This window comes from Lagopus leucura, unplaced genomic scaffold (genome assembly GCF_019238085.1).
Source record: "Lagopus leucura isolate 7727_CA_CO unplaced genomic scaffold, USGS_WTPT01 Super-Scaffold_100002, whole genome shotgun sequence".
Taxonomy (NCBI): Eukaryota; Metazoa; Chordata; class Aves; order Galliformes; family Phasianidae; genus Lagopus; species Lagopus leucura.
The window spans coordinates 78,175,346-78,202,254 of record NW_024962263.1 but is presented as its reverse complement, the minus strand read 5'-3'; the positions used below and the strand labels follow the sequence as shown (position 1 = coordinate 78,202,254).

At 42.3% G+C, this 26,909-nt stretch overlaps 1 protein-coding gene across 4 annotated transcripts in view; it reads left to right on the top strand.

Moving 5' to 3' along the window:
* The first annotated feature begins 14,721 nt into the window (after positions 1-14,721).
* The window catches only part of ENPP2 (ectonucleotide pyrophosphatase/phosphodiesterase 2), a 70,097-nt gene continuing 57,909 nt past the window's right edge, over positions 14,722-26,909 (top strand). For 3 of the 4 annotated variants that reach the window (XM_042869371.1, XM_042869369.1, XM_042869377.1), the window contains exon 1: positions 14,722-14,952. In XM_042869371.1, coding sequence (XP_042725305.1) covers positions 14,722-14,952 — 231 coding nt within the window. The remainder of the gene's footprint in view (positions 14,953-26,909) is intronic. The other variant, XM_042869376.1, reaches the window with a different exon arrangement.

Genomic DNA, 26,909 nt, shown 5'->3' with positions numbered 1-26,909 from the left:
ACTTACGTCCTTTTCATACAGATTTTTTTAACAGTATTTTTTAAACAATTGTAGGATTTCTATATATGCCTATATACATAATAGTTACTACATGTATTATTATATTTACATATTAAATACAAATATATAAAGAATTTTTAGTTTTTTTTACGTACTGCATATACATAGATTGACATTATATGACACTGATGATGTTCTAAGCCAATAATGCCCATACTAAGGCTTGATTCTGAAATACAGCAAAACCTCAGTAAGGCGTATGGAAACGAGAGGCCTCATTGTGAGCTAATGACCTCTGAGAATGAGTGAACATGTCAGCACCCCAAAGTGAGTACACTTAAGAGCTTTTTACAATGGATGCTTGTATATGATACACATCAGTGTACTGTGAAGTGGCTTGTTATGATAAGACCATAATAAAAAACTTTTCTGTTGAAATGGTTCTCTCTCCCTACTTCTTGGGAAATATTTCTTCAAATAAATACATGGGTTAGTAGAGAAACAGATAGTTATTTGTCTCTCAAGTGTGAGTAATGTAATATGAACAAGCATTAATGACCTAACTCCTTAATTCAACAGGAGATCCTTATTTTTCTTACATGCTAGCTTATTTCTTAATACTTTGGAATCCATTGCTCAGTTTGCGTTGTGTGTTCCCAAGGGAGCTGAACACAAGCTACAAGCTTTGGATAATTTTCAATTCTGTTCAATTTTATCATCTCTTGGACTCTCTCTTGGACTTCTTCTCAGTGGCTGGCAGCTATGTGTATCTGAGTCCTGAATCATCCACTGACATCTGCCTGAAATAATGACAAGACTTGCAATTTTCAGTGGATTTTAGAGGTAGAATTGCCCAAACCATTCACGTGGTTCAGAAGTCTTCACCCAATTTCCAGAAAAGTCTTATGCATGGTGAAATCTAAACCCCATGAATTGCCAGGAGACTTAGATCAGGGGCTGAAGAACTTTATGAAATCACTGCCTGCAGGGCAGGGGCAGCAGATGGGAATGGGTTCTTCAGCCTAGGTCGTTCTGGAGAGAATATCTGGTGGTTAGGTTGACCCCTGCCAGAGGTGACCAAAATATGAAATTGAAAGTCAAGTTAGCTCGGGGAGCGAGGGAATAAAGTCATTGGGCGAGGAGCTGGAACAAGGAAGAGCTGACAGAGAATGGAAGAATGGTCTGAGAGAGAACAGAGGCAAGGTGGAGATGCTGAACAGTGAGGGACAACGGGTGAAAATGACTGGACAAAATCCCCTTGAGTCACAATCCATTACAGAAATTGGGCTATAACTGGAGATTCAGGAATCTCCAATGCTCCTTGACAGTGCAGTCATTTGCTAAAATGTTACATGGTTCTCTTCAGGTAACTGTTACCAAACAAAGAGGGCAATCTGGAACAGCTGTGAGCTGCCAGTCTTACCTTGTGCAGTCCTGCTAAGTTTCAAACTACTGCTATTGAACCAGGAGAGGGGCAATTTGTGTCACATCATTGAGGCAGAGTAGCAATTGCTCTTCTAATTCAATCTCTGAAAGAAAACAGAACAAACAAAACCAACAACAAAAAAAGCACACCAAAGTATTCTCTTTGGAGAGTATGATTAAGATTGCAATTCAAGTGGACAAGAGACCATCTGGGGCCCCTGGCATCAAATTTTGATGAGATGACCTGAAAGCTGTGCCTTGTGGGGCAGGAGAAGTGCAGTCATGCTCAGCTGAGTCTTGCTCTGGAAAGCTGTATCTGTTTACTGTATCGTAGACAGAACTGTGCTGCCAGGTCACTTCAGCTATAGTTTTCAGAAAAGGTCATTTCTAACTTCTTCACTCAGCACTCAGCTTGAGATACACAGTCCTGATTTGGTGGACCCAGCAGCTCTGATAACTCTGACTGGAGACAACAGGGGTCTGTGCTTACCCCAGCGCAGCTCGTCTGCTCGTGCCTGTTATGGGATGTCACAGAACTGTTACATACTGCTATGCATTCTAAAAATTGGGAATAGTAATGTCCTATGCCAGGTACAATTAGTTTGTTAATTTCTCTGTGTCTCATCTGCAAATGCTGATAATGCTGCCTTTTCCTCAAGGTGTAATATCTTAGAAATCACTTGGGTACTTCTGCAAAGATATCTCTTGAAGCACAGAATGGTTTTGAATGGCGTTCCTTAAATAAAGTCAGGTATTCATAAGTAGGGACCATGCTGGGCATTCCTGAGCTGCTGTTGGTGTCACATTTAACTGGTCCTGCTGCCCATTGCGCAGCTGTGCAGCACAGGAGCAGCAGGGCTGTGATACCCTGCCCCTGTCTGCTCAGCAGCACTGAGCACTGCAAGATGGATTAACTGAAGAGTGTCACTACTGGAACATACCCCTCATTCTGTCTGCAGAGTGGTGTTGATGAGGGGAATCAGACAGACCAAAGGGACTGTAGCACCACCTACTTCGCTGTGGAGAGCATAACTGGAAACAAGGTTCCACAGCTGCAAAAAGCACCTGAATACACAGAACACATCAGGTTTGGAACAGCAGAGTGCATCCGTGTCTTGCTGGAAGACAAACTCTAGTAGGAATGGGGGTACACCCTGGTCTGGGCGATGGAGAGTGCATTTAGGGCAGTATATTTTGCATGTAGGTGACCAGATCAATACTTCTAAGACCAAGCTAAGCTGGCTGTTGCAGAGGTATGAGCATACTAACATTTTCAGGAGACTTACTGGCTTAAGCGAGTGTCTTCTGGCAGCACAAAATTGGTCTGTGTCTCAGTCAAGTTCTCGGCACCAGAGAAACACCTGATCAGCCAAGAGCAGCTCTGTAGAAGGCAGGATGCTGTCCCTCAGCTGAGCTACAGGCCCCTCAGTGCTGCATGCTGAACTCTGTGCATCCTCTCCAGATTTGATTACCATTTGTGTTTGACAAGCAGCCTTGGAGCTGGGATGCAGTACAATTCACGTCAGTGGCTACTTGCCATCCCTTGTTATATCTGTCTGCTTTAAGGTCATTGCAAAACATTAGATGGACTTCTGGTGAAAATAATTGGTTTTCTCTTTGGACAGCTTTCCAAATTTAGCACATCCTCTCTCTGAAGCTTAGCAAAACCCTTTCTTGGAACTGCATCAAACTCCAGTGTTCAGAGTTTAGTGTTAATGCCTGCTGGAGATGATTTTGTAACAATTTGAAGTCCCTGTCATATTTTGAGTGATGGTCTTGTTTTCTGAAAGCTCTCTAGCACCTTGGAGATGTCAAATTTTGGAATCAAATGCTGACTTTAATGGAGGAATGTTTCCCATGGGCCCTGCTGTTTTATCCAAAAATCCAAACCTTTGTATACAACTGTTGCTGTTATTTCCAGTCTTATGGGACTGGCTCAAATTTCCCCTCAGCTCCCACAGAGTTTGATGTCACCAAAAAAGCTCACATCTCTTTATAGTTAATCAGACAGAATGACTGGGTATTACAAGATCATCCGAGTCCGAAGACATTAAAGGAACCCTGGATTAGTGGCTCTGGAACTGAAGATTTATAAAGTGACTTTATGTATTTTATTCCTTTTACTGGATAGACTGAATCCCTCTCTGACATAACGAACCATCCCTTTTTTGCATCCCCATTCTTGTGCAGTTCATGTTCCCTGGGGATGGGAGGAGTTCCTACAATGAAATATAAACCAAAAAGAAAAAAAATCTAACATGGAGATTAGCAATTAGCACTTAAATGGTGAACTTTGAAAGTCTTTACATCTATTAAACTTCTTACAGGTGAGGAAATTGATTCGATTTGAAAAGCCCAGAAAGGCGTGGGTAATCCTTCTACTGAAACACAGAATTTCTTCGTGCAATGGATAGAGCACAAGGCTAGGAGCCCGAAATGCCAGTCCACACACTGGATCTTGAAGACTAGAAATGGATATGGATTAGTTGAGGGAACTCCTTGTTTCTGTTCTGAAATGTAAGCCCAGATACCAAACAGCTTTTTCTCCAGTTGAAAAATATTTAGATAGAAGCAAAACCCACGTAACACATCCAAGCTGCTTTGCTTTGCTGTGCAATGCAGGGTGGGATTTACTGTCAGGTAAAGGAAGGAATCCCTCTTCTGAATGAATGGTTCAGCTGTGCCCCACTGCAGTGTCTGTTGTTAGCGTTATTCTGATGAGGCCTGTTTACTTACTTTCACCATGACTGCCCAAAAATCCCATGGCAAGCAGTGTCAGAACATTTGCCAAATCACTACTTCACCCATTGAGCTGATTGTTTCATGTTATTTGGTCTGGTTCACATTAAGGGTTTGCTCCATCTCTGCTTTTGCTCTTCTGGGGTATATTGATTACTTGTGGTATTTTATAACAAACAGGCTTTTTTGAGGGATTACTCCTCCCCTGCCTCTCTCACTCAGCCTGTGGTATGTTAGTAAATATGGTCCTAACCCCTTCTGCTTCAAACACCAAACACATGGAAACCAGTGCGCAGAGAAGCATGGAGAAGCATGTTTTGTGCTTAATTTTACTTCTGCAATTTGTACTGCTCCCCTGGAAGATATACAAAGGCTAATGGCTCATCACCAAAGTTCTACTTCCATAGTAATCAAATGTTTTCTAAAGGTGGTGTGAGCATTCTCTGAAAGGTAAGATGTGATTTTTGCACCACAGTATTCATATGCTAAACAGTATGAAAGTCTCCACAGGTGAGAAGAGAAAATGGAAGATAGACTGGTACTACCACCTGTTCATCTGGGGTTAGCCTACGTTAAATGTTTCATAAATTCAAGCACTGAATTTATGGCCATTTATATTAATAAGAGGCATAAGAGGCTGAGGCTTGGTGTCTCAGTTTTATGTGCTCTTCTGGCAATATGGGTGTGTTGCAGAAGAGGTTACAGCAATCTCAACTGGACACGCTCACATCCCTGGGGTTTGCTTTTTGAAGCATGGAGGAAGATTATGTTCTAGGCACAAGTTAAAAAATGAGTGTGTTGACACCACCTGAGCTCAATTTGAGCTTTGATCAGCTGAGAAGAAACCAGTATCTCTCGTAACAGGAAACTCCTTGTAACTGCATTCTGCAAGAGATCCTCACTGTCCCATTCCCCAGTGTGCCCACCATGAAAGCAGCTGAGAGCCATCAAAACCACAGTGCTAAGAGACAAGAAGCACCATGTAAGAAAACAATGAGCTCTCACCCACCCCAAGCCTTACAGCTTATCTCTCCACTCCAACCTAACCAAACTTTATCCTGTGCACATAGAATAATAGAATGGCCTGGGCTGAAAAGGACCACAGTGATCATCTAGTTTCAATCCCCCTGCTATGTGCAGGGTTGCCAACCACTAGACCAGGCTGCCCAGGGCCCCATCCAACCTGGTCTTGAACACCTCCAGGGACAGGGCATCCACAGCCTCTCTGGGCAGCCTGTTCCAGTATCTCACCACTCTCATAGTAAAGAGCTTTCCCTTGACATCCAAACATGGACTGCAAATCTACAGCTTCGACTCCTTTTCTTCAATGAAAAAGTCCCTTGTCTTCATATCTAGCCCAGACTCCCAGCAGATTGAGAACTTCTATTCTGGGCTGGTAGGATTGCCCTGAAGTGGCACAGCCCTGTAGAACAATAGCCCTGTGCTTCTGTGCACTCTGATCATTAATCATTAGAACCATCCAGATAAATATATTTCAAGCCCTTTGTTGATTAAGAGCTGACTTAACAAGCCAACGTGATCACTTCATATATTCACTATATAGGCCCTTGTCTTCACAGAGATGCCTGGGCATCCTTTTGAAAACAAATTGACAGAAGTGGCATTGATGGTAAAAGATCCTGCAAGAAGTAAAGTGAAACCTCAGGACATGCAAATGAACATCAGTTTCTTGGTCTTCCCATGCAGTTGCTTGCTGCTTCTTGTGAGCAGTACAGTGCAGCAAAGAAATCTGATCTCATTTCTCAGTTCCTGCTTACTCTTTACCCTCGTTGGTAGGAATGCAGTGCCACTGATTGCTTCCATCATTTAGGCTGCCATTCTGTAGTATTTCATCTCATCGTGCAACTAATGAAGTATGCAAACACTTATTATAAATTATAGCCTATCAAATGGGAAAACGCTGTCGCAGATAAGTCTCCAAATTTGCTGCTGAACATTTTGAATGGCTCATTGACGTGCGGTTAAAACACAGCAGTAAATCTCTTTGTGAGACATGCGGTGAGGAAGGAAACACATGAGGTTTTTCATGACAGCAGTGAGAAGGCTCAGAGCGCCTTGCTGCTGCCAACCTGATCCCATAGGTGTCTGAAGTAATTAACAGACTCCTGTTTTTGTACCACAGCTGGAAAATGATAAAAAGCAACAATCGGGTCACTTTTACCTTGATGCCCGTCACTGAGAAGTGCAAACACCAATAAAAGCTGTCAGATGTTTTCACTTGAGTTCAAGTCAAACATTGCAAAGTTTGCAGTTCCCACCCCTCTTTTTGATCTGGAGCACTATGTTATCAAGCTGTTTGCATCTTTAATAGTACTAGCTAATAGCTAATGCCTGCTAATTCTGAAATATGTTTAAACACAGATTAAAAATTCACCCAGGTGCAAAGACTGCCTCTATTTTGAGGAAGTCTTCAACAAAATATTTTCTCATACTTTTGTATTGTGAAATGCAGACATAAAGGATAATGTGGGAGATAGATGAGTTGCCCTGTGCCTCTCTTCTCATTGGGGTGTGATTTTGCAAAGAGCTGATCCCATACTGCTGAAGGTGGTAATCCTGTCCTCCTCCTGTTCCACTTCTGGGGATTCCCATGCGTCATCAGCCCAGCGGCTGGCCTTGCAAGGTGACTCAGCTGGCTAAATAGCCAGAGATCCAATCCAACTAAAATCAGATAGGAAAGAAAAAAGTGTTTTCTGCTGGTTGGTCAGCCAAAGTCAACCTTCTGGAGTGAGTGAGAGGCACTGAGGCGCAAGGAGGGGCAGAGGTACCAGGCTGGATGCCAGCCCAAGACGTGCAGGTCTGTGGGTGAGACTCCACTCCTGGGAACCAGAGGGGACCAAGGTGTGGGGGAGTTTAAGCACGTGGTGGTGTTGGATACTCAATGGTTCCCTGCAAAATAGCCTCCTTCGCATCAACAACAACAGTAGAGATGTGAGCTGGAGGATTGAGCGTGCTGATTTGGAAGAGAAGGCGAGCATGTTTGGGAACTACAAGTGGGAGGCTGTTCCATGTGTGCAGTGCGGGGCAGCAGCTATATGAAAGGAGGCATTAATCTGGAGTGCGGCTGCAGCACCAGCTCAGAAAAGCCGTTCAGTGCTCGCTTACGTCTCTTCCATTTCATCAAAGATTGAGCACTTCGCTGAATAAAGGCATATGGGACCAATAAAGCATATTTAAGGAGATGTAATCCAGGTGGCAAAAGGGTATAATGGGAAGTGACTTATGGGAAAATGTTGCATTCAAAACTCTTCTGTTGGTTTAGGTGACCCTGTAAATTCGCGCCCTGCTTTTAGTCAATGGGACTACTCATGAGAGCTAAATTGCTTATGTTGCAGGATCGAGCCTACTGAAAGGAAGACTTTTCAAGGAGGTCCAAATAGATGTTGTAAATCATGCTTATAGTGCTCTTGTTTTTTGCACTAGCACGGTTGTGAACACAGCCAACCAATTTGTCATAATCTGTGTATTTGTTTGGCATGTGTTTACAGAGGGGAGATCTGTTTTTATTTTAAAGAACTACTTTACCCCTGGTTTCCAAATCCTCACCTTAATCCTTCTCCACAAAAGGAGCTCAAACAAAAACCTCCCAAGATCCCATCCCCCCCCTTAGCTGAAAACTTAAAAGAAAACCCTGCACAGTATACCTTTCATATGCACATAGGTACCTTGCATGAAATGAGAAACAGCAGAAGAGCTTTGCAATATCCATGACAGAGTGGATGAGGGAAAAACAAAAAAGCCTTCAGTAAAATACTGCTTTGTTAGATCTTAATAACAGAAAAATTCCCCCTAGAAATAAATCCTCAACACGATTCTCATATGAAAGAGAATCCTTCCACGTTGAAACCAAATGTTCAAAAGCTCAGCTTGTTTTATTAATGCCCATAATTTATTCTTCTTAGAAAACAGCCCTCTCAGGCTGCCAGAGCATTCAGCATGGTGTGCATCATAATAAAAACAACTTAGAAGGCAAAAACGTTGGAACAAAAACAAAACTCTTAAAGCTTTCGTGAATAAAAACCATGCAGGGGGGTCTGGAAAAAGGACACAGATGTTGTGAGGAATCAAAAGCAGAAGATAAATTATAAGCAGGAGTATAAACCAAGCTTTGCAAACAAACTGGAGTCAAATTAGAAGTCTCAAATAGTACAATTCATCTCAGAGACCACTTGCTTAGTCTAAAAGCCTTCACTTCACAGCAGCTCCTCCCTGCAGTGGCCCAAACTGAGCAGGCCAGCGAGCTCTCTCTTTTTCCCCCAGGCCTGAGTGCATCTTGGTGCAGGAGTGGCTGCCACCACGCTACCCATTCTGCCTAGCACTCAGAAGGCTCCAACCCACACTGCAGTGGGCCTTGTAGCTTCTTTTTACAAGGTCTTTCCTTGTAGGACTCAGTCGAAACTCTTGGAAATGAAAGTGTGAGTTCACTTGCATACTTTCTTCACAAAATGTTGGAAATCCAGGGCTTCATTAAAGCACAAATTATTGTAATGGTGGCCAGGCTTGTGTTATAAACATTCATTCTTGTGTTATAAACACTGTATGAACAACTCAAGTTGTGCCATGGCTGGTGGGCCACCAGCTTCTTGCTGGCACAGCAACTGGTGGGTAGCTGAGATCCCTTGGCATGTTTTGAAGGCTGGGATGGTGTATGACCTACAAAACCAGCTGTGCATCCAGCCCTGTCCTGCAATGAGACCTCTAGGCTGCTATCATCCCTTAGCCTCTTCTGGATTTTCCTCAGTTCACAGCTCTCTGGGGTATGCTGGCTTTGTTTGTTGGCTGCTCTCACCTGAACTTTGTGTTATCTGGTGCATTACTCTGTCAAAGAGGAGAGAGTCTGTGGGGAATTACATTATTGGTTCATAATTTTCTAAAGTTTTCACTGCGTGTTCCTTATTACTCATGAAATAATTATTTTCAAGCTCTGACTGCCAGCTTCTGACAGTAGATTTTCTGTAGAAGATAAAAGCAGCCTTGAAATTCATACTGTTCCCTTGTGGGACAGATTCATGTCAGGTTTCTTGAAAGATTTTATTAACTTGGTCCCTACTTACAATTTGTGAGTTATTGTTTCATTTAAGAAATCTGTACATTTCACTCAGGATGTGGAATCTGATAGAACTTGTACATACTGTACTAGACCAAAAACTTAAAAACGAGGTGGAGCAGTTTCTTCTGTGTTAGATTACAGATGTTATTCAGGACAGGACATCAGTCAAGAAAACAGCTGTGAGAGGAGAAAGATTGAAGGTGTAGAATGATATGGAAACAAGATAAAGGACTCATGGTTTCAGCCCTAGAGCTAAGGAGCAGAATCTTGACAGTGATACTCTGTTCTTCCCTACGTCCTTTTCTGAGAGAGATAAAGCTGTAAGCTATCTCAGCAACTTCACACTTTCTCAGAGTAAGCCTTGCAGACCGTTTTTCATGCCAGTGAAGGAGAACTGAACTGAATGGTTCATGATCTTTACAGTTATTCACATCTTTGCACTTGTTTCCCTGCATGAGAGCTCCTGTTCCTGGCCATTTTTCTTCCATCCCAAGTTCTCTGTGGCAGATACCCACTAGATATCAGAGAGGTGGATCCCAAGAGAGTGCAAATTTGTAAAGGAGTGTTTCTTCATTGCTGTGCACAGCCCAGCATACTGTGATTAACAGAGCTCATGAGTAGAAGATTAATTTTATTGACAGAAGCTCTTTAAAAGTTGTGGATCTGATGACTTTTCTATGTGAAGATACATTTCACTTAAGTTGAGGATAAAGGATGTCATAATATTACTGCTAATGGACAAACTGCATTGCAAACAATGACAAGGGTAAGTGTTGATTCCTACATCTATGCAGGAAAACTGCATGCATCAGTAGAGGTTAGGGGCTGACCTCCTGGGACAGAGCTCTGCAGAGAAGGACCTGGATGTCCTGGTGGACAACAGATTGACATGAGCCAGCAGTGTGCCCTTGTGGCTGAGAAGGCCAATGGTATACATTACGAAGGGTGTTGCCAGCAGGCTGAGGGAGGTTATCCCTTCTGTCTACTCCTCCATGCTCCCTAGTTGGAGGAAGACAGAGAACTTCCAGAGAGAGTACAGCAGAAGGCTTTGAAGATGATTAAGGGCCTGCAGCATCTCTCTTATGAGGAAAGGCTGAGAAGTCTGGGACTGTTCATCCTAGAGCCGACTGAGAGGAGACATAAATATCTAAAGGGCAGGTGTTAAGTGGATGTGGCCACACTCTTTTCAGTGGTACCCAGTGACAGGACAAGGGGCAATGGGCACAAACTGTAACACAGAAAGTTCCATACCAATATGAGAAAAAAATGTCCTTACTTAGAGGGTGATTGAGCACTGGGACAGACTGCCCAGAGAGGTTGTGAAATCTCTTTCTCTGGAGATATTCAAAACCTACCTGGATGCTTTCCTGTGAAGACCACTGTAGGGAACCTGCTTTAGCAGAAGGTTGGACTGGATGATCTCCAAAGGTCCATTCCAGCTCTTACCATTCTGTGATTATACGAAACAAATCATTTCATTGCAGGAAAAATGTTGAACAGGAGAAGTGGTAAAGCTTTGGAGTATGAGCAAAACTGTTAGGAAGCCATAATACTATAAACTAAGGGTTAAAAATTGGAAAACGTGCCAAAGCAAAGCCAGAGATACAAGACCACAGAATCCATTCAGGTTTCAGAAGGGGTAACTCCAACCATGCCTTGAAGGTAGTCAGGCAAAGTATGGTTTTTCCATTAGCTCAACTTGTGCAATTAAGCTTGTTCAGAGTTACATACTTCTGCACAGTTCTGGCCACAGAAGTCATTTCTTCATGCTCAGACCTGTTTGCAGGAGGTGAAACTGAGCTGGGACACTGGAGCTGCAGAGAAACTCCTAATGAAGCAAAACCGCATGAGGTTGTTCTTTGCAGGGGGTGGACGGCTGGATTAGGCAGTATATTAAGTAATCCCTTGGGATATTTTTCAACTGTAATTCACGTTCAATCAACAAATATGGAATAGATTAACTGTAGGAGGGGTCATATATTTCTTGTAAGTCACAATCTTCTTTTATTCGTGACTATCTACAGTACAATATTTTTGAAGCACTGTTTTTTTTGTGGTTGATTTTAATGCTGTCCTACCCACGGCAGTTTTAACTGCCGGTTTGATTTTCTGATGAATTTATTTCCAACAGTACTGTTTAAAAATGAATGCAGAAAATGAAGGGATTAAAAGGGGTAATGTTGAAACGATCTTTATTTCTAGGGGACTGGGATATATGTAAACACAGCTTTTTAAACCAGGATCTTAATATTAGCTCTGGAAATCCATATATAGGCGCTCAATGTTTGGCTTGATTTAAGTATATAGCTGCTCCCTCTGATTGCACAAGATCAAGAGATGTTCAGAATCCCAGACTCCGATTCTGGTGGGTAGGACAGTTGCTTTAAAGCACAGCCTATATGCCATTTTCTTCAGGTTCAGTCCCACACAGTATAATCCTCTTAAATTCTGAGTCCTGCAAAGGAAAGTGTACATTTTATTCTTCCAGTTAACCTTCCAGCATAGGCTGTCCTGTGTTGCAAACAGAAGCTTGAAACCATGTCAGAAAGTCTTCTCCTCAGTGCATTTCTTGTAAAATCAAATTCCTGAATACTCATTTCTGAACCTAGAGTATCTGGAACTTGTACTTTTTTATTAGACCAAATGTTTCAAAGGTTTTGCATTATAAAGATAAGACTTGAGAGGATTTTCAGTTCCTAATCCAAGACTTGCAGTCCCTTGTCTCTCCAGCTGAGCTGCTCCTTCACATGGGAAGAACCTGCCTGCCACACATGGAAATTTCCTGTGTGTAGCAGTAACACTCCTGAGAATGTCCAGCATTGTCCTGAGCTGAACTGCTTGTGCCTTGCTGCTGCCTAAACCAAGTGCACAAAGCAGCTCCAGCAGCTCTGCTTGCAGCTCATCAGAGACAAAGCTGCAGGGAAGGGATATTTGATAAATACAGCAATGGTCACAGGCTTTGAAAGAGGGGTGGCCTGAAAGCCTCTTACTCATGTATCCCCACGTGAACCATCTGGTTCCTGGTCATTAATTCTAAACAAGCTTTGTCCAAACTGAGCCCTGCTGCTCCCAGTGACATCTAGAGATGGCAGCGCCTGACTTTGTTTTTATAGCATGAGAGAATTGGCTAAGATTTATTTTAATGGAGTGTGACTCAGATAAGTAGATAGCTGTGGTACCAACAATGTGGTGTTAAACAGGGGTGAGTATCTACTAAAATATTTTCAGATTTCAATTAATAGACTGGGGAATGTTAAATCATGCTAGTACCCACTAACAGTGCTGGAGGGGAGGTTTGTGATTGCCTCCAAATGTTGATAAGACACAAAAACATAATAATAATAAAAAAGATTAAAGTCAGATGGGGATCTGGGAATCTAAGGAAAAAATTGTCAGTGATACAAAAAGCTGCACAATAGATTCTAAGGGAAGCAAGGGGAATCCTCTTTTAAATGGAATTTAAACAAACATCAGGGAGTAGGATGCTGGGAACAGCCTGCTATGAGGTGGGAAGACCTTGTGTCAATTTGTTAATTTGTTTCTTCTCCCATACTTTGCTTGCTCCCTTGCACTGTAGGATGCTTCTAGACCTTGCAAAATAATCAGTCAAAAAAAGCAAATGTTTGCACGTAGCACTCATAGAACTCTGCAATTACTGGATCTGACATGCAAAGATACTGACACTGCATTTTAGGATTTCTAAAACACTTGAAATCTGTCTGCCTTCATGGTGTCTGTGTATTGTAACCTTCACGTGGTGACAGTGTCTGATCAACAGCAGCCCTGTTCTGTGTGTGGCACAGGACCTGCCATCTTTCCAGCAGCTGCTTGTAGCATTCATTTTATCCTCCTTCTCGTGCGAACACCTCAAAGGACCAATGGTGAAAGAAGGGGCTTTAAGAATCATAGAATCATAGAATGGCCTGGGTTGAAAAGGACCACAGTGATCATCTGGTTTCAAACCCCCAGCTGTGTGCAGGGTTGCCAACCACCAGACCCAGAGCCACATCCAGCCTGGCCTTGAATGCCTCCAGGGACGGGGCATCCACAGCCTCCTTGGGCAACCTGCATCACCACCCTCTGTTTGAAAAACTTCCTCCTAATATCTAACCTAAACCTCTCATCTCAGTTTAAAAAAGAAGTAGGGAGGATGTTGTGGAGGGTTGTGGAGAGAGTTCACAGAGGGATTAGGTTTAGTTTTGGGGATCTATAGAGTCAACAAGCACACAGTTTTTATGGGTAAGATGTGGGCAACTTAATCTGAAGCTTTGCTGGGAGTGGGTGACCCACTCCTGGTTTCAGCTGTACATCTTTTGTAGGTCCTTTCCCTTGACATAAACCTGCAGTGCACCCCAGGCTGTAAGGGGCTCAAAGCCAACCAGAAAAGCTGACCTCCAGAGAGCTCTGTGGTTAAGTGTGAGCAAGTTGCACACAGTGCTGAGCATGCACAAAGATCTCTACAAGATTTATGACTTGACCACATCCAGCTGGAATTTGGTAGGGATGGATGAACGTATTCACTTTAAAAAGGCCATTCTTCCCTGATCCCCCATATCCAATCTCTTGCTTCGAAGATATATAATCCTGTGATTTGTTCATGGAAAGAACAGAGAAATGTGTATAATGTCAGTACAGCAAAGTATTCACCCTTTGTTTTATTCAGAAAAAATGGTTGGCATATTTTGACTCAAAAATAAGTTTAAAAAATCCACAATGTTTCCAGCACAAAAATGGCCAGTGAAAAGCAATAAAGTAAAACGGCCATTCTGTCAGAGCAGTACAGCAAAAATCAAGATCTTAGAATGGAAAATGTTATTTAGCTGTCTAATGAAATAAATAAGCCCTCCAAGGGAGCTGCCTTTGAGTGGCTACAGCTGCTGTGTTTGCAGCATCCCCATGTCATGGTGACAAACTCCTTCATCCCTCTATCTCCAGCACAGCTACAGCAATATCTAGATTTTACATGTGCTAAATACTGACAGCTTCCACTTTATGTCCTGTCAAGTAAGAAACGTCAAAAACACTTTAAAAATCACTTTAAATTTATAATACAGGAATTCATTTTCAAAAAAAGTATCCTACAGATCTATGGAAAAAATGAAAGAATGTTCTTATCTGGATGCACACATTTAAAACTCAGCTGGCCTGAGTTTGGAAGTGGCTCAGGGCACCAGATTGGAAGTTAGGGCTCTCTGGATTTGTACTTAAATTCCTAAATGCAGATAAAAGCAGTCCAGCTAGCAAATTCTGGTGAAAGACTTTGAAAGTGAAGAAAATAACCCTATCCATTACTGAATAGCACTATTAAATGATTAGAAAGGGCTCAACACCACCTTGTTATCTGCACATGACCTCTCCTGAGGCATTCGTGGCCAAAAAAAAAAAAAAAAAAGAACAGATTAGGCAAGAGCATCAGTCCGCTGCATTTGAAAGCAGATCTTCAGGACAGGGACGCTTTCCATAGAGTCATTTCAGGCAAAGGTCACATGTGTGCATATAAAATCAATCCTGAAAGCAGTGCCTTTGTCCCCAAGCTCTGTCCCAATGGAGCCATTGTCCTGCGGGGCAGCTGGCACCCTGACTCCAGCTCCCAGCCCAAGGCGGCCGGGCAGCTCCCAGCAGCCGGCCCGGGGCCAGGGCAGCCGCTGCAGGGGCCGGGGAGAAGCGAAGTTTCTACGTCAAACCTCAGCCATGGAGAAAAAAGACCCGCTGGTACGGTAGGCACGTCCTCCCTCCCCTTCTGCCCCGTGTTTTTCTGCCTTGTGGCAGTAGGCTGAAGTAAATATAATTACAAGCAAAGTCAGGCTGTGAAGCGGCGTGAGTGTATTTCTGCCAAGCGCAGCTCGGACTGGGACTTGGCAAGCTGAGCGTCCTTTCGATGTGCATTTAGGGGTGATGATGGGAGTCCTCCGAGTCATAATTAAAGTAGAACACGTTATTTAATGCACAGAGCAGTAAGGATATTTAAAAAATCACAGTAGATCTCTTACAGCTTGTTCTGCTTTATGTAGATATCCTTCCCTCTTAACCTTTTACATTTAAACTGCCTTTCCTATCTTATTACCCTATGGCAGTGTTAAAATTGGCATCCAGTACAGACACAAGCAAAGAAATGTCTGTTTTGTTTGTACTGACCTCCTGCAATATTAACGTCACGTCAAGAAGTGATGATGAGTTCAGCTCCACATCACCTGGCATTTGATTTGTATAAAATCTTCACCATCTGTTGGGTGTAAAGGCAATCTGTTTTAAATAAGGTTCCCATTACAAGCACCTCTACCTATTCCTTGTTTTCCTGAAAGAAATGGATAAAGTTTCTTTAATCACTGCAGTATTACAATATTTGTGTTTGTTTTTCCTAACTCCCCCTGCCAAAGATGCAGAGTGCTGATTAGAGGTGTAAGTCGATAAGGAGTTAACAAAGCCATGCATACCTTGCAGTGCTCAGCGTGGTTGGAATTAAAATGATTTTTTAAAAGTTTGATTCTGAAGTAATCATCATTGGTTCCCTCTTCTGAGTCTCTTTGGCATCTGATTTGCTTAGATTTTAATTGTGATTTCCTGCAATTACTTCTGTCTCTGCAAGCTTCCTTTCAGTGTCCATCAGCACTGAGGGTGCTGGGTAGACAGCTGGAGCTCTGTATACCTAAAAGAAAACAAAAGAGGCTGACTGTGCTCTGAGCTGCCTATGAGTGACCTGCTGATCTTTTAGGGATTATTATGGACATTTTAATATTAAGAAGGAGCTTCTTTTGAAGTGCATGGCTATAGAAATGCTTCCTCCCAGCAGGTTTATCTGTATAGCGTGTTAAGAAAATAAAACTACTCCATTTTGTATGCTACAGAATTCTGCCTCACTTTAGAGCATGTAATACAGTGCTTAAACTATGAGTTTATGTCACTGCTGTCACTGCAGCAGAGGTTTCCAATTACTCCTAAAGGACGCTAGCTGAGCTCGAATGCCAGACAGATAAAGATAGGTTAGGGTCATTCTTGAAAGCTGTAACTGTTAGCAGCAATGCTCACGTAGCATCCTTAGCCGGAGTGCTCCTTGTAATCCTTCCCACATCAAACTGAAGTGGAGGTACTGAGTGGTTCTGAGGGAACAATGACAGGTGGTGGCATGAAACCGCTCCTGGCAGTGCTGGAGCTAGCACCACCTTGTCTGAATTTCCATTTTGAGTGCTCCTTCATGATGCTTCACCAAATTAACAACCACAATGTGACTGTGTTCACGGGGTGTCAGATCTCACAGGCTTTCACTGTCTCAAAATCCATGAAACCGTGTGTGCTCCACTCACTTTGAGTAATGGATGACAGGGTCACTGTCACTTCAGTACACAAGGAAATATAAATACATAATTACATGTGGTCCCTGTTGGCATTGGAGAATGACTTTGCTCTTCTGTACTGTTTGAATTCCAATAGGAAGATCCATAGTCAGTGATCTTTTGTCCTAGCAGCCTTCATATTTCAAGACACTGATTTTCTTCCAGAAATGAAAAAGTCCTTAGAAGTTTCAGTTGCTGAATATACAGGAATAATTCAGTTCAGTACATGAATAACTGGATGAAAGATTTAAAATGTAGCAAGTATGATTAGCTCCTGTGTTCTGTTTCTGAACCAAATAGAGCTGTTCTGCTGTGGATGGATCTTCCTCACTTATGCAACTGGAGAGAAATTGTGTTGCCTCTTCAATACAATTCCTGTCTAGTTCAGTCTCTTTCCATTTCTGTAGCAAACTTTATGCCTTCCTTCCACTCTTTCTATTGTGAAGTACTTCAGAAATCTGCAGGATTTCTCCTTTGTTTATCTAATTTCAAACTATTGTGTGAAGATTTTTTAAGAGGAAGCTGTGGTGGGTTGGCTTGGCTTGGCTGTCTGCCCGGGACCCACCAGGCTGCTGTATCTCTCATTCCTCAAGAGAACAGGGGAAGAAAACAGGGTGGAAAAGCCTGGGGGTTGAGGTAAGGACAGGTTGGGTGAATGTACTCCAGTGTGAGTTTCTTCCATGGGCTGCAGGGGAACCCTGCTCCAGTGCCCCCATTCCTTCTTCCTTCACTGACTTTGGCCCTGCAGCACCCCTGCTACCAAACCCTAGCACAGACACGCAGTAAAGATTTTAACCCTCTCATTTTGGAGGCCACCTCTGGCTTTGCTATCAAGCAACTCTTTGCTGGTTTTCACTTTTTAAGTATGCTCATCCTTTAACATAACCTTACGTTATACTCCCACGTCATCTGGTAGAAACCTGCACACTACTGGCAGAACATGGCCAGAGCTATTCCTGCCATTCTTCTGCAGAAACCCTCCCTCCTGCAGCAGTTACATCCCCTCTCCATTACTGCAATTTCCTGTTTTATTCTCTTTGTGTCTCTTTATAGAAATCAAAAGACTGCTGCTCGTTCTTTAACAGTACCTTCATCTGAGGCCCTTCCTCTCATCTCTCTAATGCTCGAAGAACTCAGGATATATAAACTATCCTGGATAAAAACACTTTTTGCTTGCAGGCTTTTTGACCTAATAACAGTTTCTGGTCTTTATATTGGCACCTGCTAAAATCAGACAGATGTAGGACAAGGCCAGGGCACACTTCCTACACTGCTGGGCTGTGCTGCTTGCACTTTGTCCAGAGGTAGCCCATGGAGAGGTTGTTTACACACAAGCACACCCACCAGCTCATTCTTTTGCCAATCACTCCAGGTTTTCCAGAGAGCCCAGCGCAAATCTGGGACAGGATCTGCTTCCCTGGGCACTTTGCATGCAGCATAACAAAGCAGATGGGAGGAATATGGCCTATGGACACCCCATCCCATCCCTATGTATTCAGTGACTAGATTCCAACAGCTCATCTCTGCCAGGATTGCTCTAAACTGCCCAATTTACGTGTGAGTCCTCCAGGCAAGAAAAGGCAGGAAAAATTAGCAATGCTGACTAATAAAAAGGCAAAGAGATTAAGATAATTTAAAAGTAGAATTTAATATCTGCAGAATAGCTGCTTACACGTGCTGTATATTTTTCCCTGGGAAAAACCATTTCAGTTGTACTGGCTACATGTGCCTGATAGATGTGACACTGATGAATGCAATATCTTGAAAATGCTTTATGGGATGAAGAGAAAGAATTCTGATGAAACAGTGCACTGCAAATAACTAAGCTTGAATCATCTGTAAGTTCTTGTTTTCCTTTCTTTACAAACTGCTACCAACAGAGCTAAGGTGGCAGTGAAGACAACAGATGAACTCAGGACAAGGTTGGGCAGAGGAAAGGGATCACTGCTATGAAGTTGGGCGAAATTCCTTTGGAGCTGATAGCCCTTCATTCAGCATAAATGTAAGAAGTCCTTAAGTGCCTTTTAGATATCCAAAACAATAGGATTCCTTTCTGTGCTCAGGGAAACTGCATTTTTTGGACATTCTTTGTAAACGACAGGATTGTACCAAAGAATTTCTTGATGCCACAATCTAAGACCTCTATTAAAGGAAACATGTCCAAAAGGATTAATTATTCAGGTCACTTGTGCTTCCCCAAATAAATTCAATTCACCTACATAAGCTCTAATTTTGTTATGTCCTTCAGCCTATATTGGACTTGTGCACTAGTGCACAACAGAAAAAGAGCATTAACAATAGAAGAGAGATTACAGGGATGGTTTTATCCCCTGCAGTCCCCCAAAACAGGAAACAAAAAGGAAATATTTCCTCTTTTGGAGTCTCCAAAGATCTGTCCTCCTAACATACTGTCTCTTTTCACCCCTAAATTCAAGGTTAACTTTTCTGCCCTTGCATCACATAGGTTGGAAAGTAAATGTTCTTTAAGGTCCTTCCAACCCAAGCCACTCTGATTCTATAATTCTCTGCCAGCCATTTCCTCAGGGATGCTGGAATACAGCTCTGACTGTAGTAGGACATTGGGTGCCTCCAGATATTGCTGGCAGCATTAAGTCTAGCTTGTTTGCTGAAGCTGCTGCCTCTCCAAAGACCTCCCACACCTCTGCTCTATGCCCTCTGTTCTTACTATGTAACAAGCAGTTTTCCTTGTTTAATTTCTTTTTGCCTTATATCTTCTGAAATCATCTATAGAATCAAGCAGATGTTTCAGCAGGCTCAGATTGCTTACAAACAGGGCTATGAACATGAGGTTTGGTCTGATACTCATTTGCAGAACAGCTGTTGTGACTTAAGCTACTATAGAGGAAGCATGTACGTGCTCCTGCTCTTGTCATAACGCAAAGGGATCCAGGTTTGCCCCAGGGATAGGGATCCACCTTTTATGACTTCACCTAAAGGTATTTCTGCTCCCTATCAAGTTCCACTGCTCATCCCTGCTCCTTTACCCAAGATCTGTTTATTTGTTTTTCATTTTATATGTAAGGTGATTTTATCATAGAATTCCTCAATACCAAGTTGGAGGGAAGATTAGCTGAGCAGTGAAACTCCTTTGGTTGTTGCAGCGCAGTGCAGAGGGGACAGGGAGAGACAACTGGAGTGGGCAACTCTTCACCTGAAAGGAATAAATGTTGAGCTTGCAGATGTCAGCAAGGGCAGCAGGCCTTTCCTTCAGCTGCCAAAGATGGGAAAAAAAGCTGAAAAAGCTGGAAAAATAGCTCTTCACCAGAGCTCTATTTCACTCAAGTCCATTTTACATTGCATTAGAACAGGCACTACTTTCAAGGGTGTTACGTTGCAGCATCTTGGAGAAGGGGCAGCAATGAACAGAAGAAAGAATACAAAATTAAACAGCCCCAGCTGTTCTGCAACCTCTATATGAATGCCCAGGAACATCTGTCTCTGCTCTGAGAAGCTTCAGCAAGTATAATTTGGAGTTGACTTTACTTGTGTTTGCTGTGGAAAAGGGATTTACTGGGGTGGGGAGGAAACATGCATCTCTTTTCTGTGAGGGCTGAGCAAAGCAGGGCTTCTTTTATTGTACAGCAGTCAGAAATCATTAAATGGAAGAACAGATTAATTCTGAAAATCTTGTATAATTCGATGGAAAAAAATGAATTAGAAAAACAAAACCTAAGTCTGTAAAATTATCCAGTTTAAAATATTGAAGAAATCTGTTAATAAAGTGGCCAGTTTCACTGCAGTCACCTTGTTTAATCCATAAAAAATGACTCTTTGTTCCATTCCAAAGTTTTATGCTAAATAGATGCAAAAAGAATTTACAACAACAACAGCAACAACAGAAAAGGGCTGATAATCCTTGAGTAAATCCATGCAAGCAGAGAGTTGCATACTTTTGCTTTCTAGCACTTTCCTTCATGGCTCTTTCTTATTTTTTTTTCCCATATTGCACTCCTGCACAGCTTGAAATGTATTCAGTTACACATTATGATACGGGTAGGAAAAAAAAAAACCAGCAATGGATTGCATTGTTATGTTGTTGAAACGTTGCTTATACTTTTCTCACCCTGAGAATACAGGGAGTACTGTTCCAACAGGATGTTTTTCCCTTTGTTCCTACATTTGTCATCTTTGCACTCAGCCGTCATCAAAAAAAAAAAAAGCTGGCATGACACAGTTCAACTTAGGAAAATTTGTGATGCTTGGAAAATGACCCATCTGTCCAAAATGACCTAAAAAGTAATATGCAATTGTTTTAAGCTTTTGTGCTTTGCTGTTATAACAGGCAGTGGCAGATGCATGATAGGGAACACAAAGAGCTATGAGGGAAGAGACGAGTTGCTCTGTGCTGTCTCCAACCAAGAGATGCTGCACATTGACATTACCCAGATCCTAGGGTTCAGAAGCAGTAGCAGCTTGCAGCTTGCTGCTGTCTACAGCAGACATGCTACTCCCAGGTCTGAGAACTAGAGCACAAAACTCATTCAACTGCAAAAACCAATGAAAGAAAGGATTTTTTTTTTTTTTAACTCACATTGTGACCCTAGGTAGGAGTGAGAGGAATTGAAGTGATTGCCAGCCAGTCTATGGGATTGTTCAAATAAGAGCAAAGATGCTGTGAAGGGTTTGGAGCACAAGTCTTATGGGAGTGGCTGAGAGAACTGGGATTGTTCACTATGGAGAAGAGGAGGCTCAAGGGAGACCTTATTCTCTACAACTGCCTGAAAGGAGGCTGTGGTAAGGTGAAGGTTGGCCTTTTCTCCCACGTAACAGTGATAGGATGAGAGGCAGTGGCCTTAAGTTATACCAGGGGAGGTTTGGGCTGAATATTAGGAAAAACTTCTCAGAAAGAGTGGTGAGTTATTGGAACAGGCTTCCTGGGGAGGTGATGGACTCACTGTCCCTGAAGGCATTTTAGAAATGTGTAGATGCGGTACCTAGTGATGTGGTTTTGTGGTATGGTGGGGATGGATCAACAGTTGGACTTAGATGATAGTTCTTTACTATAAGAGTGGTGAGGTGCTGGAACAGGCTGCCAGAGAGATTGTGGATGGCCTGTCCCTAGAGGTGTTCGAAGCCAGATTGGACGGGGCCCTGGGCAGCCTGGTCTAGTATTAAATGGGTAGGAGGTTGGTGGCAGGAAGGTTGGAGGTTCATGATCCTTGAGGTCCCTTCCAACTCTGGCCATTCTGCGATTCTGTGATTCTATGATTCTGTGATTCTCTGATAGAACCATCAAAGAATCAAGTCCACCAAGGTTGGAAAAGGCCTCCAAGACCATCCAGTCCAGCCACCCACCTACTACCAATATTTCCCCACTAAGCCTTGTCCCCTAATACAACATCTTGTGGCTCTGGGCAGCCTGGTCTGGTGGCTGGTGACCCTGCACATAGCAGGAGGGTTGAAACTCGATGATCATTGTGGCCCTTTTCAACCCAGGCCACTCTATGATTCTATATCATTCTACGATTCTATGATCTAAATGTGTGGAATCACCTCATGGTATGGTGATTCCACCAATAGGCAGCCCATTCCAGTGCCTGACCACTCTTTTGGAGAAGAAATTTTTCCAAACATCCAACCTGAACCCCCACTGGTGCAACTCGGGGCCATTCCCTCTAGTTCTTTTGCTAGTTAAACAGGAAAAGAGGCTGACCCTAACCTCACCACAACCTCCTTTCAGGGAGTTGCAAAGAGCTATAAGGTCTCCTTTGATCTTAGAGTGCTTTTCCAACCATGTGATGGTTCTATGATTCTATGACTGCTGACAGGTGCCTAACATTTGGACTGTACCTGCTGGTTTTATTCAAACACCTAATTCCTCTTCGTGGCTGGGGATATCTTCAGATTGTGGTATAAAATGAGTATTTCAACTATATGACAAAGCATTCCATCTAGAATGGTTCTGCATCTGTGAGAGCGTTAGCTGTGTTGTCATTTTATCGATTTTTCTTTAAGCAGCAGCCTGTGCAGTTGCTATTGTATCCTCCTCTGCATGAGAAATCATGGGGACATTCAATGAATAAGATCCGGAGTGTAGCCAGCTTTTAATAAATGTGTAGGCTTTTCTGTTGTTGTTTTGGTGGTTTTTTCTTTCTTTTTCCTTTTTTTTTTTTTTTTTTTTTTTTTTTCTTTCACCAGAGTACATCTCTTCTTCATCAGCTATTCTGATTTCTTCAGAACTTGTTTTTAGTAGACTACCTTCTCTTTGTATTGGACTAAATGCACCACTGCATTTAGTACTCGACTTTTGTAGGCCCTCTGCAAATAAAACAGCACTGAGCTGGAATCAGACTTGTGTTCATATGAAGTAGGTTCAAGCTTCAGATGGCCCATAGCTCTTTTCTGTGTAACTGCAGCTCTGTCACAGCCTGTCGCAGGACTGCAGCACTGCAGTCCAACATACCTTCATGCATCCATTCACTGTGCCAAAAAAGCTTTCACAGGTACAGGCACGGGTTGCTGTAAGAGCAGGCAGTTCTTCAGTCTTGAAATACCTCCTTGTGCAAGTGCAGAAACAAAAGGAGAATGTTCCCAAACGGGGACATGCCGCTGCTGGTTGAGGAAGAATCAAGCCTGATCTCTCTTTGCTATTTCCTCAGAACATGCATTGGTGCTGGAGAGCACAGATGGCCAAAGCAAGTTGAGAATATTATTCTCAGTGACGTATCTCTTTAAACTGAAATCAAATAGAATTTTGCTGTTTAGAAAACAACAATTATTTTTTTTTTTAGATTAACAAGAAGAAAAATATCAATTAAAATACTTTTCTTGATCCAAATGCCAAAAACTTTTTAAAAAAAGAGATTTGAAACAAAGAAATAGAAACTCTTGTTTGGAAAAGAAAACAAACTGAAAGTAAACAGCGCAGTATTAATTATATCCATATTTTACTTGAAGAGAAGAGATTAGCACTTGGAAGTTTTTTAATCATAACCAAGCCTTGAGCTTGGAAAGAGTGCCAAAATGAAGTTTGGGCTGAGAGTAAATACGCTTACGTAGGAGAGCTATCTTACAGGATTATTGTAGAAGTTCTCACAAGTTATTTTATATATCCAGGAAGTTCAAAGCTGATATTCTTCTGAAAAAGGGTCAAACATGGTAAAGGATGTTTGCACAAGTTACAGAAAGAAAGTAGGAACGTGGTTTGAGGTCTAGGAAACCAGCTTTCTTGCATCTTTAAGTAACGCTACCAGCTTTGCTCTGTTTTTTAATTTTTCTTTTCTCTTTTAGCTTTAACTCATTGTTCCTAAAGGACTGTGGTTTTCACAGAATGGAAGAGATTGTACACTTTGTATAAAAATCAGGAAATTAACAGTGGTTATGTAGGCACACGTTTGCTACCATATAAAGCCATCAAGACTGGCTGTGATGAACTCACAAGTGCTTGTGCTGCTTCTTAATAATAACATTATGCACAAACTGAATTCAGAAGGTGTTAACATATTTGAAGGTGATGAAAGCATGTGTGTTGGAGTGATGTTTACGCTCTTATTCTTGTATGTGTGGCTCTCAAGGACATGTTAACATGTGTTGGACCAGCTGGTCTGTTAGGTGCCATACTGCTGGAAGGAGGGAGGCTCTCAGGTACACACAGCTTTCTAAACTTGCCTGTTTTTTATTTGACTTAGCTGCCTTTGCTCACAAAGCTTGCTTTGCTTGTGTATGGTCACAAATGTCAGGTGTGTGTGTTGCACTATTGATAATGTCCTGCTATGGGCATCCCAGGCAGCTTCAGGAGCTGCGGTGCTCTCACCAAACTCACAGCTCTCTCTCAGTCACTGAAGCAGTCATGTATGATGTGGGGTGTTGTGGAGTTTATCCTTGTATTGCATTACACCCTCCTGTTCTCACTGGGCCAGCTACTGGGATTTCAGTCCTCATCCCAGTGAGGACGAAGCAGAGCATGATCCTCTTAGGTCAGTGGTATCTTTTCTCTCTCAGGATAGGCAGCAGTTTAGGCCAGGCGTCTGGACCTGTTACACCTATGTTTCATGCATGTTTCATTTTGTTTGGTAGCTAACCATCCAGGAGGGCAAAGTGAGGAGGACGGCATGTGCCTTGCTGCTCCTTCTCAGTAATGTTCAGTCTGGATTTGGGCACTCCCTGTGGGCCTCCTATAGGGTGCTCAGAAATGCTGATGGGCCTGTAGGTGCCTCAGGCACATCTTGCCTCAGGTTGGACTGCAGAGAACTGCAATTTTGAAGACTGTAATTTGTCCATGATCCTCCCTGAGGGTCTGCTGCCTCTTTACAGATCTTTCTGGCCCAAAAAGTCTTTCTCAGCCTGCTCTTTGGGTGCACTTGAGCACAGGGTTTGCATACCTTTCCCTTCAGGATGGTGATGAGCAGACAGATAATTGATGAGGCGTTCGTTAAGCCCTCAGGCACTGCTGGGTGGTGTTTTGAGGCTCTTCATAAGCAGGCACTTTCATGAGCGCAGCCTGGCCTGTGGGTCTTCCAGTCTTACAGGGTAGCAGCAGACATGGTGGAGGAGCCCATCATCCCTTGGACTGATGCCCTCTACAATGGAGATCACCTCCTTGACAAAATGGAGCTTTTCCATGTACAAGGAAAAAAGATCCTTGCAGAAGCTTCTGTTATTCTCACCACATGTTCAACAACCCAAAGAAGGGACAGTCTGATTCTTGTCTTTCCTAACTGCTTCTTGTGCTCTACACCATGCCTCCACCTTCACGTATCCATATGAACATCTGTATCCTTACCTACCCTTTAGGAATGGATTGCATGTTTTTGTTTTCCAGTACAGCTTGCCAGCCATTTGAAATTTATCCCTTGCTGGAGAATACAGTTCCGTTTCTGGGCTCCTGTATGGCTGTGGCCTGATTGCCAGGCTTGTCTCTGCTGAGGTGCTGTTCATTGCAGGCCATTGCCTTCCCTCTTGGCTCTCCTTCTGTCCTCTGACACTGATGGGCCTTGTCTCTTCATCATGTTGGCTTTGCTGAAAATATTGGGTGTTTTCAGTGAAGTGCCTGCATCTTCTCATGTTTGCTTCAGTTGCTGGAAACTTATTTGTTTCCACTGTACGTGGATCTGAGGGCACTCAGTTTGGAGATTGCTGGAATTCTGTGACAGAGTTTCTGTAGCTTATCAAAAGATTTTGTGATTAGAAATTTTTCTACCTAACAAAACTTTTTTTCTTGGCCACAACTATAATGAAAGATGTTTATGGAGGGAGAGATCAAATTCACGTTTCTGCTACTCGTGTAGCTATCAACTACACTGGAAACATTCATGCTGGTCCTCTTATTATTTAATTGCTCCCAGCAGTGCACCATGGAGATGAGGAACTAAGAGGGCTCATTTCTTCAGAGCCTATTCTCCATTCCCAGCTACTGACTCAGCCAATGTACTTGATATCTCTGTAATTTCCTTTCTCATTAAAAAACAGAAACCAAGAACAAAAACAGACACAAACAAACAAATCACAAAACAAAACAGGTCAAGAAAAAGCCAATTTTATATAAGACAGTAAGTATTGCCCTTCTTATATTAACTCTGTGTATTAACAGAGATAAACTAACTCTGGAACTGTCATAATATGAATTTCTCATTTAAAGTGTCACCTAGTGGCTGGTTGAAAGTTCAGCATTCTGAATTAAGCATTTAGTACCATTACATGTATTAAGCAGACATAAATGCTAAATCCCCATGCTCATGGATAATAATTGATAAAAATGCATTTCGTATTCTGTTGATCTTGTTAAAATCCCCTTGTCATGTGTTTTATTTAAGCCCTAAAACTCATACTGAACCACTGCGTGACCAAAGGGTCAGGAACATATTATTTCTACTCTATTATTTCTTTTTCTGATGAATAGAATGGAAATTAATTGCTAAAAAGTTAATTGCCAGTGCTCCCAGCAGTGAAATTTTCCCTGAACAAAATAATTAAACCTTGTTTATGCTAATAGGTTCCTTGTGCATCTGCGGGGTGGCTTCGGGCAGAATCCTTGTTACAAAAAGATGATTGTGCATCTGAGGATGCGGTCAGTTCAGAGCTACTGGAAAATGTGTCTTACATAACACATAAGAAAAATATTAGCAGTTTCAGGATCGCTGTCATCTATAGTTCTCAAAGGATATTGCAAAGGATGTTAATTAATATAACGTACTTGTAGTGTGAGCCAGGAAATTTAAAATGAACTTCTCCATTAACATGAAATCGTGCAGTTTATAAGCTGCAGATGTTACGTGAATGAAAAAAAAAAGATATCTATATTTTTACCTGGAGAAACCTATTCTGATATATATTTTGGTTTTATTTCTTGCTTCATTTTTCTGGGTGGTCATTTTTAACTTTTT